A 21744-nucleotide genomic window follows, 5' to 3' on the forward strand; every position below is an offset into this window, starting at 1 on the left:
ACATCGAATACCAACGAGTGCTTCGGAAGCCTACCCACCAGTGAACCTGAACTGCAGAACAAGTTACATTTTAATTTCCAATCAATAACTCGATTCTAGGGTCAATTATGAAGTAGAGAATGCACACTGTTATAGCAAAAGCTGTGATGATCATTTTAGAAAAGTATCATGATCATGGAATCGCTTCTTTACACAACCGCGAAATCCAATATGGCGGCTCGAGACTGTTGTGCTTGGAGGCCCTTGCAAGAGGCTTATGTCCAGCAGTGGATGTCCATCGGCTGATAATGATGATAATGATGATGACTATGGATTCTGTGCCTTTAGTAGCAGTAGATCGGTAGGATAGGTAGATCACCTTAATGTGTAGAGATTATAAGTTAACTACATAACTAAATACTAATTAAAATAAAAACACAGTGATCTTCAATATATAGAATTATAATTTACTGAACAAAATGTTTCACACACGTACATAGGTACTGTAATTGAGCAATGAACAGATACTTAATGTTTTGATATAATATTTTGGGAATGATTTGGTTTCCTACACATAAAATTTTTCCTTTACATACAGTTATATTTGTCTAATTAAAAAATTATTCGTCTCCGCAAAAAATAATTACTTATCAAAAATATTTGGTGACAATATTCAGTTTGTATTAAAAACTATATTTAGTAAGCTTACAAACGAAATATTTAAATTATTTACGAAGATAGGTACTACAAATTGAAGATTAATATTAAAATTAATGATAAACGAAATTATGTTAGTAACTAACGATTAAACAACGCTAAGGATAGCACTCGAGAAACATTAATTATAACTTTAATTAAATGTACTGAATTGGACCCACAAGTTGTTAACATAATGAATGTAACTGGTAAAGATATCGTTATCACTCACAGCCACAGTAAATTTACACTAAACACATACTCATAATTACCTATTCCTTCTAGAATTCTAGATAAACCCTGATGACATAAAGAAAGTAATATATCGCCATTATTTTATTATATTGGCGCGTTGAATATTTAAATATAAAATCGAAGTTTATTTTAGTTATGATACCAGGACAAAATTAATAAAGTTAAAAAAACTAATAATTGAGTTAAAATAAATAGGTACGACAGAAAGAATTGGTTACTGTTTTTGTCATGAAATATGCTCAATTTTTACTAAATTCATTACATACACATTATAAATATTTAATGTTACAACCTAATATATTAATTGCCTGTAATCTAGTACAAAGAACGAACGTTTAGGCTCAGAAAGATATATAACGACAATTCATTGAATGATCACAATTTCTTTAATCATTTAGAACTGGATTAGTACCAGCTAATTGATCAATCGCGAATCGGATCAATAGGTCCTGAAAGCATTGAGTTGTATTAAACATATAAAATCTTAACCTAATTTGAACATTAATTATTAACAATTTGCTTGAGCTCCACATAGATTAACACTGTAATACCTAATTCTGGGACACATTAACACTTGAGACCAAAGAAATCGAGCTGCCTGAGGCGTATTAAAGTGAAACAAACGCCGTTTGATAGCTTATTTAATAGTCTTTAAAAATAAATGAATTGGAATCGAAAACTCTTAGTATTTGTTAACGCTCTTAGTAAAAAGAAATGTTACTTTAGAAATACTAAAAATAGAACATCGACAAACTAAGTTTTTGATTTCTTTGCTCCCAATTGTAATTTACTAATTATATTGAATTAAAAGTATAAAAAAATGATGTCATAAGAATATTTAGATAATATTTTATCTACTACAGCTACACTATTTTTAGCAATGTTTCGTGTAAAATGCGTCCTAAAATATTTATTATAAACAAGTATTTATTATTACATTTTTACAAATCACACTGACATTATAAATGATATCTACTCATAAATACAATAAATGATAACAATTTGTACCTACGTATATTTTAACAATAAAAACATACTGTTTATATTATTATATAACTATACGTTTTGTGTCTAAAATAGTATACTATCTACAGATAATATTTGTTAACAAATCTACGTATCAAAAATATCATAATTATTATTTTGTATAAAACGTCGTCGCTTAGAATAACATACATTTTTAATTAACACTTAGGCTTTATAATGCAGTCCAATTTCCTTATAAATATAATTTAAAAAATGTAGACGTGGTACTGAGCAATCTCGAAATTCTATTACTAGCAATAGGGTAGTTCACTTTTTAATAGCTATTAGATATGGAGAGTAGCGTTTCATCAAATAAACAGTTTCTTTTAAAAAGTTGCCGTTGGGATGCGTTAAAATAAAGTGGCGCCACGTAGCACGAATGTAGGTAAATTATCTTACGTTCTACCCTCCAATAACAAATATTCAAACTTTGGAGGATAGAAACTGCATTAAGAATTCTTTATACATAGATATAAAATATTTTTTTTATGAAAACGATTCCTTTAGAAATCCCAAGTTGTAAGACACAGCTTTCTGACAACGTTTGTAAAATATAAAAAAAAACGCTTCTTACTTGGATGGTTGAGTGACTCTAAATTCAATCTAACTTTATCGTATATCTCACTATCGTATCGTATATCACTTTAGGTATCTATGAGAAAAGTTTTCTTTTACTAGGTACCCTCCATAAAATGATCATTTTTACCTACTGCAGTTATTTTTAAAATTTACTACCTACCCTAAACAATTCTTCAAATTAAAATAAAATTTATTTATGGCAAAGTTCTAACTACTTAATTCCCTGCTATACCTGCCAAAACTATTTAATAATAGTTTGCAATGGCAGTTTGCTTAATAACTAAGTTTTGTTTACGTTTTTTTGACAAAACCATAGGAGTTCCAGTTATTGATGTGCGGTAGAACGTCATTGATGACTGGATACCAGTCAGCAGCCGAGTAGTCGATCTCATCTAACTCACCGCCGTAGTCGCTGGGCAGGTGAGTCGGCTTGATGTGTTTGTGGAGGGAAGACATATTGGAGCCGTGGAAAAATATCTGGAATAGAGTGTTGAAATCAAAATCAAAATCCATTATATTGTTTGGGCTACTATACAAATACTTTTGAACAGCTAAATCTAACTTTTGAACAGTCAAATCTTGTAATTCTGCAGACCTGTTAGTAGACGAAGAAGGCATTACAATCAGAAGAGCTATCAAGAAACTCAGTAAGTAGTTTACTCATCATAACTATTCATCATAACGTCATCATAATAAATCAAACAATGATGTATATCCATTCAAGTGTGAAACTAAACACAGATATCTAATAGTACCAAATTTTCTCATAGTACCAAAATACGAGACTCGAACCCTGGATAGACTTCAATTAAATCACTTATCACCGCACAAGTTAACTAATAAACGAAATATAAGGCAACGAGTACAGTTACAAATGTGTCTACTATACACTTTGTTTTTTATTTATATACACTAGGTATATAAATAAAAAACAAAACTCCTAATGAAATAGATTTACATTTAATACAAAATAATTAATCAATTAATGTATCTACGAATATACTTACTCTGGTTTTTAGTTTTTCTCTAATCAAAGGCTTAAACATTTTCCACACAACATTGAAGATCATGGGCTCCTTGACAAAGTGCACCTCTTTCAACCGAAGAGGCAAAGCATCTTGTATAAAAGTCAGCAGGCGCTTGGAGAACGCCGGTGTGAGACCCATAGTCTGTAAAGAAGAATAGTGGAATATTAATTATATTCTTACAAATATATCGCTTAAAGTAAACATTAAACATTAAAATGAAATTGCTCATAAATTTATACAGGCACTATTTATTCCAAAATGTTTCTTGTGTCTCTTACTGAAGACCTTATATTAGGTGTCTATACGCCCGAAAATTTGTCGTCGTATAAATGCATTAGATAATTAAATATATATTATTTTCGGCTCAGCCTTCCATTACTACAAGTGCATCAAATGCAGTTGCATGGTGTTGGGATTTTTATAGGTTTTCTTTTCTTTCGTTTCTTGACTATCATTCATTGAGTAAATTTCATAAATTCTCGTTATTATAACTTTTCTCAAAACCTTTTCTATATTAAAAATAGATTAGCTATTTACCGAACATCAAGTATCTAAATTCCAAGTAAGTACTATCAAGTAAGCTTATACTCGATACATATTAGGAAATAGTTTATATAGGTACTTAACTATTATCTTTAACCTAAACTCAAATATTATCGATAAGTGTTGTATGTTTTGTCAATGTCCTTACTTCGCTGAAGGAAGTCCCATATCCTTCTCAAACCTTGTCGGTAATGAACGGAAGTTTGTCTAAAATATTGATCCACGTAGAACAACATCTTAGACATTATACTGTTTGTTTGTGGTCTAACAAAATAACCTGAAGTTAAAGCAAAAACAACAATGGCAACACAACTATAAACTACTAACATTACATGAAAAGAACGATGGATAAACCCTAAAAACAAGCCTATGTAAGCTTACTCACATGAACTTAATTGATAAACCATTTGTTGGTTAGTGAGGACTCTAGAGGTAATAACATCTCATAGCGTTTTCATGTTATTACTACAATACAATCAGGTAGATATTCAACCACAACGCGCAGAGTTGTGGTTTGAACGATGTAAAGAATCCTCTGAAAGGTCATTATAGATTGGCTGATACTATACCAACAGATAGAGTTGCAAAAATTTGGGTTAATTTAAATAATATGATGGTGAATAGAAATGTTGAAAATGGAAGGCCAAGGCGATCTAAACGAATTCAGGACATGTATGAAAGGATTGATGAGAATGCAAGAAGCAAGGAAGGATCCATGGCAAACGGAAGGACGTAGTCTTTACCACCTACCCCTACGGGAATGAGGCGTGATGATATTAATCTACTCGTGAATTTATGTTGGGACCCGATGGGACTTATGGACTGACTGAATGAGAGAATTGATCTCGTGAAAAGAATGAAAAAATTATAAAAAAGTAACTTATTATTAAATAAATTACCACTATCTCTTAAAAATCGTATTGTTTATTTAACTTGGAGTAGAAACGACTCGTATCCTAACAATCACGATATAAGTAAAACGTAAACGAATCCACGTCTCCAGAATACACAATCATTTTCATAGCCTCGGACGTGACGGCCCATGAGACAAAGCCTTGCATTGCGTTTTCCTTCAGATCGACACTCTACACCAATAAAGACAATTTCTTATAACTATAGCGTAACACATATAATACGAATTTACAACTTGTTATTCGAAATAATTTATATGAAAAACAGTATTAAGATAAAAAATATTTTGATGACATCCAACAACCAAGGCAACTAAGGCAAAGTCACTTTTACTCATCTGGTTAAACAGGATTCCCAAAACAATACATCTAGATAGAAAAGTTTCTAAAATCAATAGGATTATCACTCTAGATCGAACTAGTTTACAAATACTGTCACTTTTATCACTCCGGATTGGCAAGGTTCCCGAAGCAAAAGAATATTACTGTAGATAGGTAAATGATCTACATAAACAATACATGGAACCGCAAAATTGCCGCTCTGGATAAGAGAGCTATCCAAGAAAGTTACATTGGAAAGAAAACATAGCTTTAGGCTATCCTTTTTTTAAGAAAGAAGAGATGTAGCTCTTATAGTGCGTTTCCTACACACACACACTGAATTTTTACTCACCACAAGATCACTAGATTGGTGAACCACATTGTATAGGATATTAGATTTTATCGGATAAGACATTTAAACTAAAACTTTAAAGAATGTGGCGATAAATTTTGTGATATAATTAATGGTTGCTGATTTGCACTAAAAAGGGATCATCGAAGATTAGGAAGTAAACTCCCCAAGCTATAAGTGTCTAATGATAATGTTATAATTTATAATGGTTAAAGAACAAAGACGGGCGTTACGTGCGCTGATGGCAAACTGCTTCATTTAAGACGCGTAAAGCGAACGTTTTATCGTTTAATTAATCAAAGGCCAAGGGCTTGTTACGTATACCTGTTCAAGTTATTATCTTAAAAATATATAATTGTATTGAGTATATTTTTTCCTTAAATATTGAAAGATGTTTACATGTTAAGAAAAGGAGTCAAAGAAATATATTTCATTTTTCTTTCAGTGGTACGTTTTTCCCCCGATGAGCCAAGTGCGATTGGATTCTCTTCAGACCAGTGGATAGATTCAAAATAATATGAGTACAAAATTAAATTCATCATCAGGGAATATTAAATCCAACGATTTTTACGAGTTTTCCAACGCTTTTTACGCAATTTGATTTTTGATTTTCAATTATTCTAATTTTTTTTCTGATTACGTGACTTACATACAATAAACATGCAAATAAGTACCTATTATATTACGCCATTCTAATGTACTAGGTATGTAGATAAATAGATTAATGACACCAAGATCATTAACAATGACAATAATGTCTATTCACACATCTGTTTACAATACGGACGGTAAACATTAGAAAAGTAATTATGTAAGTTTGTCTAGCAGAATCCTACTTACTGTTACCTACAATCGTTATATACCTATAGCTAACGACATTTTATACTATAGACATAATTATTGTTACTGATCAACAAAATCACCGCAAAAAGTGCACAATTTTTTGTTTAATTCCATTATATATATTTTATGTATATATACAGTTTTTAACGCGCTAGTGACATATCTGTATTATAAAATATTTGCCTATAGCGACGCCCGCAACGTAGTATACGCGTGAAATTCAGTTTCTCACAAAGCCTGAACCATAGATTTTTCCTGTATAAAAAGTAGCCTATATGCTGCTCAATAACCTCCAATAAAAGTACACCATTCAAGCCGTTTAGCCGTTCAAATGATTAACCCGGACAAACAGACAGACAAAAATTTTAAAAATGTTAGATTGTGTTTTGGTATCGTGTGGATAACTATAAGTACTTGATGTAACCCAGGTATTTTGAAATAACAGACAGACACTTCAAGTTTATTTAAATACATCTTAGATTGTTCTAGACATATATTAGGTACATACATGTATGTAATAATAATAATAAAATATAAATATTATGATAAATTAATTATATAATATAATAATAATCTGAAACAGTATAACTGTTTCAGATAATTTTTTTGCAAAATATATATTAAAAATCGGCAAAAAAAAATTATAAATTGAAATTTTTAATTTTTCACCTCACTTATACCAATGTTTTGCCGTTTTAAGCAATCTCATTGTGCAAATTTTGCATTTGCACTGACAGTGACTGATAAATGAAAAACATAAATGAATACTTGCATATATTTCGTCACCTATTTTTAATCTTATAAACGTATTAATCTACGTCTTAGATTACAAAATACCTGAATGTTTATTGATAAATGTAATCTATTAATTTTTGTTATTCATTATTGTGGTAGGAATAATTATCTAGGTAGGTACGTATTCGTAGATAAGTCAAGGTTATTCGATATCAGATCCTGTTTGAATACGTAGTTTAAGTTAGAAATATCGAAACACATACAGAAACCCTAACGATGACTACCCGAGTAGGAAGCTATGTGGAAGCTTTAACAATAATTAGCTTTCAAAATCCCAGATGAAACTAATAAAACGTCCTTTGTATCATCTTTGTATGTAACGAATAAACTCAAAAGTACTGGACCGATTTAAAAATAGGTAGCATACGAGGCACATATATCTAACATATAACACACACACATAATATAACACATATATGCGTTACAGATTTGCTCTTCGTATGCTACCCAATAATGTTGATGCTACCTAAATATGTGTGGCATGCATATTGTATATGTATACCATATGGTTATATCCATCCATATTGTATATGTATACCATATGGTAATATTAACATCAAGTGGGCCATTTGTTTTTCCGTCAAGCTTACATTTTTATACCTTTTTAAATTTTTATATTTATTGCTAACGTTACAAAAAGCTGAAAATGTCATTTAAATCAAACTTAAAATATGTAATTGAATTTTTCATAATTATATGTCTAGTAGGGGTCTAATTAATTAGATCTATAGTCTGAGTCGATTTATAGAGTAGGTAATTCATTTTTATGTGCTTACTTCTTCAATCGCTTTTCTGTATTCACAAAAATTTAGTTGTTTACAACAAATTGTAAGTATAGTTTGAAATTATTCACACAAAGAAGTAATTATTTGTAGACTACATTAGACCTACGTGCCTTTGTAGGAAATAAATCTTTCAGCGCACGAGTATTTTGTAACACTTTAACAAAACAGACCGATAAAGAGACAATGGCGTTACGCTCTTTGTATTATCCGTCGTATATTATCTTTGTTGTCCTTAAAATATCTAAGTACATTATGTTCCCGTACATGTGTCATTTTGTACTTTGCCCCTACCTATCACTTTGTTAACGATTAGTGATTCACACAACAACAAAGTACATCGAGTTTTTCAACAAAAGAGTTCCTTCGAAAGGAGTAAAATCGCGCTAAAGGCACACATTTTATTTTATGAATACCAATGCACACACACGCTCTACGCTTATAGTGTGTGTAAGACCGAAAATCAACACAGACAAAGAACACATTGGTGCAAGTTTGCAAAGACGTATTATGCATACCTACGACTGTTTAGCAATAACACAATCAGCTTGCGATATGCGCACGCGCAGTGAAAGTGCTGAGATAATACCTATTACCTACGTCTAGATTGATGAACGATAAATTGAACGACGATAAAGAGCACAGAGGAGTAAACATTCTATTTCTACTGAGCTACATAATATATAGGTATTATAAAGATTCTCTATCATGTATATCATGACTATAGTCTGGAAAGTTCGTTGATAACACTCCCATGATATGCGGGCGACGGGGGGAAAGACTTCATCGCCGCTACACGCCCCCCAGCCCGCGCGGACCATCGGGAGTTTTACGAACGAAGTTGCCAAAGTATAGTTGGTACAATAGCGACAGCCTAACAAAATCAGTTGTTATGTCTACCAAAAAACAATTGATGGTCAATCAAATAACATCCAAGTAAACCGCTACTGTCAGTTATAGAATCTAATGAATCAAATGGGCCATTCAGATTAGAAATCCTCTGCAATCAAGTGCAAGTAAAATAATGTAAGAAAACTATCATATAATTCCAAAGATATAACAAAACAAGGAATTCAATGCAATGTGCACAAAAAAAATGCACAGTTTTTAACTAAGTATTGCAAGATGAGACGTTATTAATTCCTTTAACAACCGTAAAACTGCAGTACCTACCTACTTGTCGAATGCAGTAAACATTGCCAGTCTTCTTTAGCATGGTTATGTTATGCTAAGATGTGAACAGCAGATAAATGATTGCAGAAACAGTAAATGTAAGAAATATTTATTAAATTCTTTGAAGAATAATTAAAGATCAAACATAAACTTCATCATCATTGACATCATCAATTTGGGACCCCAACGTCTATCGGCTTATAAACTTAATCGCATCAAACATAAACTTAATGCAAATACCACAGATTAATTTAGATGATCATAATTGTTATTTGTATATTACAAGAAGCAAATGTTAGATGAACTTTATAAACCTTAGCTCCTTACCTGACTCCAGCCCATTTTGTGGAAGTCCATCAGGACGACGGTCCCTCGCACCTGAGACTCTGGCTCCAACATGGCTGCCTCGTGGATCAAGTAAAACAGCCTGAACAATTGGTCTGCGTTCACTTTCTTAGGGTCCCACGTACCTTAAAACAAAAAAAAAATAAACTGAGATACACCAACATGCAGAATATCTTAAACATAATATTTTTATAGTAAATAATAAATAATAATTATTACAGTCTTTAAAAATAATTATTTGGTACGTTTTTCTAAATGTAAAGCGGGGAAACAAAGACGTAGAATTAATCACCATTTTGGCTGGTGGGAGGCTTCAGCCGCGGCTAGTTACCACCCACAAACCTATAGACAAAGACGTACCGCCAAGCGATTTAGCGTTCCGGCACAAAAAACATAATATGTTCCGGTACGATGTAGTGTAGAAACCGAAAGGAGTATGGATTTCATCCTACTTCTAACAAATTAGCCCGCTTCCATCAGGTGAGATTATAGTCAAGGGCTAACGTGTAGAGAATAATAAAAAAAACAATAGCTAGTTGGTAAACGTGTAGGTATCCACTAAAGTGGTGATAAGTTAATGAATAAGCCAACTGTTCATATTATATTCAATTAAATTAAAAACAAATAAACATTTTTTTTTATTTTTTATTATTTTTAAAGGAAAAGAATATTTGTCATATCTTTTATAATATGACCAATATTCCCATTCCCCTCCAATTAGTCGGGAAAGACTGTGCTAGGAGTGGGTACGACAATAGACCAACGGGGCGGGGATCGAACCACTACCCCTCGGTGATGAGTCCGACCGCTCTCACCGTTGAGCTATTGAAGCTAGACACTTTGAAGTGGTAATAATTATTAATTTGCTCTTATATATGTTTACACACAGAATCCTGTAGCAACTTGCAACTGAGCTCCATCAATTATTATCATGCGAAACAATATCCGTTCTTATCCAAGTAGATTATTGTCATCGTGTCATTGTATTATGCAGATTTATGAACACTGCAAACAAACACGGCGCATGTGCAATTGTACAATGTACATAAGAGGATGTACGCAGTAAAAGTGACAATGTCTAATAAGTTTATACGAGCAATATTCATGTATAATTCATGTTTCGTTGAAAAAAAATCAAAATTCATTTATTTCAAGTAGGCTTAGTTTAACACTTTTGAAACATCAAGTTGCTATTTAGCTCTACCATCGGTTCGGAAGGCAGGTAATGCTGAGAAGCGCCGGCAAGAAACTCAACAGTTGCTCTTTTGATATTGTATCGTATCTATAAATATCAGAAAAAAGTGATTTCTATTAAGATACAAACTAATTTTTAAGTTTATCTATACTACTTGATAATATTTTAAGTTTAGGACCTCAAACTCTACGTAATACCTACCCCATACACTATGAAAAAACAAAAATATATATGAAAGAAGAAGAAGAAGCTCAGATGTTTTTCATAACTGTTAATTTTCCGGTGGAATTAGATCGAATTGTTAGAGAAAATTTATTTTTTATGACAGAAAACAAAATACAGAACAACATAAGCAGTTGCAATTCAATTTGTTCTATTAACGATATTACATCACCATGCCTCGTGCAAGATAGTAAAAATAAACCGCCTACCTTACTTAATTATTAAAGTTTTTATAGATCGACATAAGATAATTTCGTCTATGTAACAGATTTTTGTGTAACGCACAGCATACATTTTTATGTAGTTCAATAAACTGTTTTAATTTTAAATATCTACAGGGCCTGTAGCCATGTGAGACGTGTATTCTCTTTCTACAAACACTAACGCTTCGAAAACTAACAAAATGTGAGGGAATGAAACATGCTATCGATAACTAGATCACGTGATCTGTTGATAGTATGGTCAATTCCCATACATTTTACATAATTTTCAAAGCATTGGCGTTTGTAGAAAGAGAATCGACGTGCCACATGGCTATAGGCTTTGTTCTTCAAATAAATTTGCTGTTTCGAAAATAATTAATTACTTATACATGGGTATTTAATAGTTTAGTAGCTTACCTCCAACACTAACAATGAGTATTCTTCTGCCTTTATCGTCACGGCCCTTCATAACATTCACAACTTTGTGATCCTCGAAGGCCACCTTCTCATGTTCAGGCAACAACCCGTCGAGGAGGCTGGCATTGTCGCGTTTGAATTCTGCAACCCGACGCATCTGAAACAAACCATACGTACTTTTTATTTAGGAATTCTAATAAGACTATTTGACTATTCGACAATGTAAATACATATTATTCTATCCACAAAGTTATGGTTAATCCGACATAACTCCTTCAGTTCTTTCCGCGTACCTACCGCAATCTAAATATATCACCGTATTTTTCTGAATTTCGGATGAAGTAAATAATAAATTAAGAAGTGTTGCAAACCATACCAAACGAAAGGCTTTTACATAAGAGAACTACCACTAACAAGTGGCTATTCCCATCCGCTAAGGATTATAATTAACTTTTTGCTATTTCTGATAGCTAATCTGCTGATTTTGATGTTCGTTGATCTTAATAATTTTCTGAATTTGTAGTTTTATTTTATCTACCCGGAGTAGGAATTATCGCACTCAAACCGTAGTCTTAAATCGTTTAATTTTGCATTAAAACAGCAGTCCACAACATGTATGTATTATCTTTCTTTTAAACAATTCTGTAAGAATGGTCATTTGCTTGTATACCACATATAAGAATAACCTTCAACAGAAACCTTTTCTTTCTTGCGTGTCTGCTCACTATGATTGCTATGATATTACGGATCGCAATCAAAATAACCTTACTTAAAAATCCTAAGCGTCGCTTATTTTAAAACTTTTATAGAGTTCCGTAGCATTAAAAGGAAATAATTATCAAGAAAACGTTCCTTTGTAATCCGTCACTCTTCCTTTATTTCAATCCTTTCAAATCCTTTTGTTTTAAATCTGCTTGAGTGGATCGAAAACAGTTGACATTTACTACTAACTAATAACTATGTCAAATGTATTTCAAATGTTTTTCTCTAATAGGCTAGTTGACACCTTTATAAAGGTTCTTAAATTGTACATTCCACTAGATTTAAAAAATTTATCGTATCTTTTTGAGACATAAATATATAAAAAAATATTTTTTAATATATTTGGACACTATGAGCCAAAACGCTATCAGCCATGATGGATTATATTTTATTTGTTTCATGAAACTATGAAATTAATACTGTTCACATTAAATTTGATATGAGCCAACTACCCTATTCAGTTTCAAGCTACAGCTTGTTATATTTTACTTTCTACTCACTAGTCATAGTGTATGTACATGATACCCAAACAGGAAATATTTGAGCATTAAGGGTTGGGATATGATTTCAAATACGAATAGGATGCATAAATCATACATTTCCGATTCCGTACTCAAATATAATGTGAAGTGTGAGACTCACATTTGCAACTGCACAATATCATACATGATTTAAAAAATAATAATATATATATTAGTCCAATTTTATATAACAGACCAAACCAATGTGTCCACGGTCAAGAGTGGAGTCATATTTAGATGAATAGTCTGACTTCGCGGGAATTCATTACAATTTTTATACAAGATTTAATTCCATATAGTCTGATACCGAACCGTACGACACCTCTAGGTTTGCTGCGAGATTTATACTGAACCCTTCTCACCGCATGAATCTTTCACACTTGAGAGATTTTTTAGTACGAATAAGTACGGCAAAAACGATAATAACTTCAAATTAGTATTTAGTCCGAAGACAATCTAGAATACATTTGAAATCTTCAAAATCAGTTATTATCTACCTAGTTATTATTATATAAAATCTTTTGTTTACAATAAACTCGGATCAAAAAAAGCATAATATTTATAAATTGATTCTAATGGTAGCCGATGTTGTTATCATAATAAATGAATATAGCTTACATTAGCAGGCAAAACACATAATGACCATCATTTCCTTATTACTTTCAATATGAAAACTAAGAAATAATGACGACTGGCAAGTTTGGTTTACGCACAACGAACGATGAACAATGAAAATTGATGCCATTCATGTAAATAACATAATTTCTTTGTAAATTCCAAGACCTTCAGCCTTTCGCATGCATGTGCATAATTTAACTGAAATAATAAGGAAGTAAGTCCATGAAACTACGGCGGCTAATTCGATTTCTTTATTAATTTTCCTGTTTTCAGTAATATATATATATACAGGGTGCTGGGGAGTATTTCCCATAACTTCAAGGTGTTGATGTCCACTTATAGGAGCCGAAGTGCATAACTAATATTTTTTCAACTGAAAAATATGAACTTTTTATGTTTTCATGCAAAATATTTCTAATAGGTCCTTATATCCATGTATCTATCTATCCTTGCATTTTAAAATTTTAAAGTTTGGCGACCGACGTCATAATTATAAGGATGCGTTTATTGGTATTAATTGGAGGACAAATTCCATATCGAGTATCAATTCAATACAACCTGCTAACTTCGACCTATTTTAAAAGAATGTTTTTTGTTGCTAAATCGGCTCAAAGAGCATGCAACTATCATAACCTGACACGAGTAAAAGTGACGCCTCCTTAATTTATTTTTACTTTAACAGACCTATTGAAGAATCTGGGATATTAGGCTAATGATAATTAGAGTAATGATAAGTTATTGTGTGAATAAATTAATATATGCTACACTATTGTAAAAGTTACTTTTCTATCCTTCGGGAACAATAGCGCTTTTATGTAAAGACGTTTTATAACTCGACAAAATGATTTACGAATTTGCGATGAATACGGAACGCACTATGCACCGTTTTAGTTGTACCGTCTGTAAACTGCTCCGGCATTTACCTATCAGTCCAATACAAGAAACCCTTTACCGATATTAAAAATGATCTCAAGCGAATTCACGCGCTAGCGAAAAAAAAAATTTAATTTATGAAAAAAATAAACATCCTGTTTAATTCTATTTCGTAATGAAGTCATTGAACTTTGACCTAGTTTTTTTACTAGTGAAAAAAAAAATTGTGCATTAACAACGTGAATAATTTCATATATGAAAACGTAACAAACATAGAAATAAACAAACTCACTTTAGCAGTTGTAGTAGATATCAGTTATGACCCTCAGACCAATTATTGTATAGGACCTGCCTCGCTAGACGTTATTTTTCTGCTAAAGTATATGATCAACTATCTAATGCGATTATAAAAACTGTCTCTATAGATCGGTGTTAAATAGTTGTAATCATGTTCGTCGCTTAAAGAGCTAAGTAAAAATACCTTTTTGTGTAATTGAATTGTGTAAAAAACGGCCAAAAACTTCTAGTTTAGTTTAAGATATATATCAAATCTAAGCTCGTTTTCCTCAGAAAATAACAGACAACTATAATTGGTCTGAGGTTATGACCTGAATAGTATATATATTTTCAACATTTAATAGGCCACTTAAGTAGGTCTCTCTGAAAATGATTTTGCGTTAGAATACAAATTAACCTTGACCATACGCAACACAGTTTTATAATTGTTACGATTGCCGTACTCAAAAGGCAGACTCTGTAGCGAGCTGCAGTAGTCTGCTTGCCCAACAGACGGGTTAACGACTGATTGCGAATCAACTGGCAAAGCACGTATTGTGCCCCAAACATACCTACTTGTTGATTAGTATAGAGGATTAGGATTTAGAAGTCCCTTCTAAGTCCTTCTGGAACTGTTTCCAAATTCTGCACTTGTTCGAAATTTCTACAACACCCAGCTTCTGAATATTTATATACGTGTACAGTTAGAAGTGTCCCTCAAAAGTGTTAGAACCAACTTGTAAAGAATAAAAAGAAAAAAAAACTTCCAACTCAAACTGAAATGATGTGAATCTAATTACGAACTAATTATATATTTATCAAACGCTTTACATTTTAGAGAAAAGATAATACATACATATACTGCTATTCAATATATTATGATGGTGTTTAAAAATCATTTAAATAGAGTTTTCTAAGAAAAAAAACCTAAATCTAAAAATGTATATGTGAATTTTGGGAAAATTTATTAAAATTGACTTTGGGGAAGAGCATTTATCATTGATGATAAAGTCTGGGCGTTTCGTTAATGAAAGGTACAGAGTTTTTTTTTTAAATAGACAATAGATATACTAATGATTTTGATTTAGTAAGTAATTTTCAACTAAAAAACATTACATGATAAATGAGCGCTTTCATTTTTTATTACAATCTTTTAATTGCTAGCCAATAATGTTAATTTTGTCACAATTTTTTTGTAAAATTAACTTGAATCAGGAAAACTTACCTATTGCTTATGTATTAATTACGTAGATAGATACTGTAAATAACTAATATTATTCTATCTATTTAAAGAAATATATTTAACACACGATTAAAAGTATATTTCGGCTGTAAATTACTTTACTGTTCATAAAATATTCATGGTAAGTAAAACAACAATGAATGGAAGACACGAACTGAATTTTGCCATCAATCTTGACTATGTCCAAACTCTATTAGACATTCATTATACATTACTTACGAGTATAACAAGATGTGTACCGTATTCTAATAAAGGCAAACCAAGTTTCATAATTTTAGTGTACTTATAATATGAAAACTATTTCATGCAAGCAGGAAGATGCGTCACTAATGGCAAAACTCAAACAAAAAAAAAACCTAATAACTATTATATTACTAAACTGCCTCCTATATCCAATGGTTAACCTATATGCCTTAGAATCACGAGGATAATATCGATCATATTCTGGGTCGGGATATGAAATACTAACCTTTTTATGAAAAACTTAACTGTTAGTCAATTTTTTTCTTTTCTGTAATAATGGTCACACTTTAAGCACTCACCATCCAATAAGCCCACATGCCTGCAGCGCTAACGGCTTAACGTCCGATAAAACTGATCGTTTGTTGGTCACAAACAGCATGTTCAGTTATATCAGCTGTCAAGCCGTGTGGGCTTACTTGATCGTCAGTGGCTGACATAACATGTTATAGTCTACCAACTGTAGCACTATCACCATACGAATATCAGCTTTATCCTTTCTTTCAGAAATGTATTTCCATTTCATTCGTCCGGATACCGGATCTCGTTTATCAGACAAACCTCGGTCAACTATTATCAACAAAAGATAAACAAAGATAACATTCGAAGTGTACAAAGTGCAGTAACTAAACTAATCGTATTTATTTGTAGAGACGTCTTAATTGCTTGTTATCTTTCGCTAACATTAATTGTGATTAATGTCGATAAATGTTATGTACTTACTTATTTTTATTGCTAAGGGCTTTTGTTACTTGCCTACGTGTGTATAGAGGAATTAGCGTGTTATAGAGTTTTAAGCCTGACGATTAGGTAATGACAGAGACCTTTAAGGTCGATGGGTTTAGTGATGAAACAAGCGTACCTACCTACATAAATACATACACAACATTTTGATAGAAACATGAGTTTCATTGTGAAATTATGAATATCTACTAGTCAGCAGCACCTACCTAGATTATGATCAACTAAAAACAAATATGAAATACAGTACCTTACCTATCCTAACACTAGAGGCAAGCAATTTGCTTTCAATTGTATTGACAGACCTTTATTTTAATAAACTAGCTAGTAGGTACCTATATATTTATCAGCTAATACCAAAATTGCTTTGAATTTGAATTTTTATAAACCATTTTGACAAAATTTTAGCCGATTTCATTTTATTAGCTGCTTTTCAGCATGCCTAGTCGATACGCAATTTGATTCTTGTCACATTATCATACAGAACTTTTCATATACATATTACATCTGATAGTATATATGAAACACATAATTATACAGAGAAGCCTTGAAGGTGATTTTCACTAACGGTAACGCCGACGCCGCTATGTATTGCAAATCTTCCGCGCGACTCAAACGCAAACAAATCATTTTAATATGATTAGTTATGTAGTCCGAATAAAAGGTGTTACCTCAGAATATATAATACATGTAGTATTACTACTATATTTTACTAAATAATACTATGTTTTATAGCATAAATGACTGCAATGCTAACAAAAAATAACAATGTGTTTAAGTAATTATTTTGTCGATTCAAATTTTCAAGAGAACTTTTTAACTGTCGAAACTTCTAGTACTAGTTTTTAAACTTTTATCAGATAAATCAAACGCTTTTATGTAAGTACCTATATTTACTTTATTTAATTATTATTTAAGTTTCGATTATATCTTTTATTTAATTATTATTTATGTTTCGATTTTTTATAATTTCATTAAAGAAAATATAAGGATTTCACTGATATAATCTTATCCCTAACCACTGTCCTGTTTGTAACCACATCCCTTAACTTACGGCATCTTACAACAATTAAATTGTAAAAGAAAAAATAAATTAATACCTACCTACGTAACTTTCGATTTTATCATTTAATTTATGTAAGTAAGTATATAGGTTTTAGATGCTGTATCATTTACTGGCATCATGCATATATGTAAATGCTCGTAGTCTTATCAGGTCCTGATATGCAGTGCCCTTTGACATTGTTTCATTTGCCTATCTCTATTATTCCTAACATAACAGCCGGGTAGTTCCTCTCTACTTACATAATGTATTTATTTTTATTCAAGGTGGTGCTTAACCGCTATCGCCCCTCCAATGACGACACGATCTTAATTAATAGAAGGTCTGCAATGCTTGTCATTATTTTTTGGGTTTTTTATTGTCCTGAAGACTCTATAACACGTTCGATGCGTTATAAGTCTAACTAACAACTAAGTGACACCGTACGTGTCTCACTTGCCGAACAGTTAAGAATTACATAGATTTCTCTAAATCGTATTCAAAATTCTTTTATTTCAAGTAGGCTCAGTTTACAAGCACTTTTGATACGTCAGTTGACGGACGGATGTGTCGTCAGCAAACAGTACAATCTCACAGATGCCGCTGACATGGTGTGGTAAATCGTTTATGTATACTAGGAATAGAAAAGGACCCAGAATTGAACCCTGTGGGACGCCCACAGTGTTAGAAAAACCTCGCGACTTTCAATCATTTATGCATACCTTTTGTGTTCTATCACTAAAATAAGAGGCGATTAGATCAAGTGCAATACTTTTGATGCCATAGTGGCTTAACTTAAGTAAAAAAGTGTTATGGTTAACACAAATCACAAAACACATCAATAGCATTCTTAGTATTTCGTACTAAGTAAGAGCATAACTTTATTTGACCTTGTACCGCACTGAAAGAGTATAGTTGAAAGTTGAGTTTATCGGATCGGGTTAGAGCGAGTATAATAGATTGTTAACCGAGGGTGGAAAGAATCAATTCCCGAGGTATTTAAACACTGGCTGTTAACTTACATTTTTTTAATTAGTTTATTTTTTACATAAAGCTTCACAGATAACAGCAGTTCTATTTTTAAACTTCATTCCGGCCCTTAAGTGGGAAGCAATTTGTACGAGTTATTCCCTATAGAGGAAAGCAGCATTTTCCACCCAATACTCAGATCAAAACAACACTACTTTACGAGTATGAGAAATGAAAAATTCTTTACCGGAGGAGGAGAGGTGAGGACTGCTTGGTGGTGGGAATGGACTTGGCGGGTAATTACCAGAGATCTACAAGAAATAAAATCTAAAATTGAAACCCACAAACTTTTAATCCAAACACTAAAAGAGCTTTGATAAAAGATCCGTTGTTATATTTTCGTAACATAAAGTTAGGTAGGTAAGTGTCGAAATGAATATTCGAAATCTTATTAGAGCGAAAACGATAGCTTTATTTTTTAACTACAATTATATAATACTTATTAATAAGGTCAGACAGACAGATATTTAAAAATATAAACTTTAGTAACTTATTTATGATTTTTTTCTGCCCAGTAACAATTGATCTAATTACCAGTACTAATAAGTAATAACATAGCCTAGCGGTTTTAATTAAGTATATGGAAAATTATTATCTTCGCAAATAACATGTAGGAGTATCTACATTGCAATATCTGTGTTATTAATTATTACTATCGTGTGTTAGATAACTTCGTGGTAAGCACAAGCACAAATACAACAAGCCACTTGGCTTAATGTGGACTTCCACATTCTGAGTCAACAGAATAGAAACACAGAATATGTAAATGAAATAGGTACCCACGGCAGCTACATAAATCTGACGTTTAATTAGTTTTAACTCTTAGGGCCCCTACGTGTGAAAGCAAGAAATACTAAAATCAAATCCACAATCTCACTTAATCTAGTGCTTCCCGGAAAAACATAAAAAAGCTGCCTATAGAGTTTTTACTTCTGAAATAACATAAGACAAAAAAAAACATTTTCTTTTTTCTCGGGTTAAACGTGCGTCCAAAAGTTGGAAACATCCTGAGGTTAATTTATTGTCATATTTATTTTTAACAAGCATTTTTTGTTTCTTTTGTATGAAATCTTTCCCTCCATTTGCCCTCCCCAACTAAATTTTATACAGGGCACGTTACTCCACTGTTACAGTACTTTCTGATAAGTGCTTGATTGCTGATTCCCATAACTAAGAGTATCTATGTTCACAAATTTGTCTTGTCATTTGACTTAAAGAAAGTGACAATACTTAAGGTAACACTGTATGACTTTTTACAGAAGGTTGTGAAACCAGCCCTAAAACGTTTTTTAATAATACCACAGAATAAAGTGCTTTCGAATACATATAACCTGCATATTTCGGAAGTCCTCAAAATGAAATTTCATATAAATTTGGGAAAACAATTCCAAACCTAAGGATAGGAAAACAGGGCACGATTGATTGTCTACCCATTATCTCCTTTAAAAAGTGATCAATAGATAGAAAATATTATAATGTTTTCTTTTGCTTATTAGTTTCCTGCATAAGTTTGTGTTTTTGAAGTCGAAGAAAAAAAATATATAAATAAATAGAATAGACATTATTGAAACAATTTAAATTATTCCGCCCCCACTAAATAAGGTTGTTTTGATTTCAAAAAACAAACTTAACAAAAAAGAATCATCATTCTGAGCTTTCTCTGAGGACTTCAAGGGAATTTGATTGGACTAAATACCTAATACCTAGTACAAGTACAAACGAAACGTGTCAAGAAAGATAGTAGACTACTCAAGTATCTAATTACAAAGTCTCGTGTACAGATACAGTAATTAGTACGTATAGGTACCTATATTTATATTTTTGCTGCTCAGCTTCATCACTATATTTCATTTAACTGATTTGTCTCATATTTTGTGCGGCATACCTAATTAATACCTATGTGATATGTCTAGCCCTAGAATATTTCTTTCGTTTTTCCCAAGCTTGCATTATAGTTGATTTTATTATTATTAGGCTTTGTTTATTTAGTTATATTTTATATAATTTTTAAAACATTCATTGTTATAATTCATTTTTCTTTTTTTCCGTTTAAAGGCTCCCACTGAAAACCAGCGCTGCAGCTAGTTGCATCTTTGTGCTGAGTGATACCTTATTTTGATCAGTGTTTTTTTATTGTCTGTAATTTTTTTTTGTAGTTTGGTTTAGTTTTAAGTTTTACTGACCGAACATAAATATTTTTCTTTCTTTCTTTTCTTCACTTAGATTTGAGTTACTAATAATAATTAACTAATAATTCATAACAAGCAACATTCGTTATTAAACTGTACCAAAAAAAATACCTAATTAAAGTCATCTATGTCAGCAATAATACAAAATAAAACGTAGGTAGGTACCGACTACATACTAAATCTGCTAAATTCAATTTTATTTATTTATATAATTAGTAATTATTTAGTAAAATTTAAATAAGGACCTCCCTGTGCCTACTGCATTGTAGGTATATCATCAATATACGTCATTTATGAAATTATGTTTTTCACATTTCCCGCGGGAACCATGTATTTTCCAAATCCACCCATAACTTCCTCTATTCCTTCCTTCCTCCTCCGGTGAAAGGGCTATGAAAATCAGTTCAGCCGTTCCAGAGATTAGTCCGAACAAACAGAAAGACATACAAACAAAAATTTGAAAAAAGAATGATTATGTTTTGTTAAAAAACAGTTATTTTGAAAACACTAACAGACATTTCGATTTTATTTATATGTATTGAGTA

At 31.8% G+C, this 21744-nt stretch overlaps 1 protein-coding gene across 4 annotated transcripts in view; it reads right to left on the reverse strand.

Moving 5' to 3' along the window:
• Window positions 1-425: 425 nt before the first annotated feature.
• Window positions 426-21744, reverse strand: part of LOC112052478 (clavesin-1) — a 28712-nt gene continuing 7393 nt past the window's right edge. For all 4 annotated transcript variants that reach the window (XM_024091574.2, XM_024091576.2, XM_052890752.1 and 1 more), the window contains 4 exons: window positions 11666-11822; window positions 9611-9753; window positions 3543-3704; window positions 426-3012 (listed from right to left, as the gene is read on the reverse strand). In XM_024091574.2, coding sequence (XP_023947342.1) covers window positions 2827-3012; window positions 3543-3704; window positions 9611-9753; window positions 11666-11822 — 648 coding nt within the window. In that variant the 3' untranslated portion in view covers window positions 426-2826. The remainder of the gene's footprint in view (window positions 3013-3542; window positions 3705-9610; window positions 9754-11665; window positions 11823-21744) is intronic.

The sequence above is a fragment of the Bicyclus anynana genome, chromosome 3, assembly GCF_947172395.1.
Source record: "Bicyclus anynana chromosome 3, ilBicAnyn1.1, whole genome shotgun sequence".
Taxonomy (NCBI): domain Eukaryota; kingdom Metazoa; phylum Arthropoda; class Insecta; order Lepidoptera; family Nymphalidae; genus Bicyclus; species Bicyclus anynana.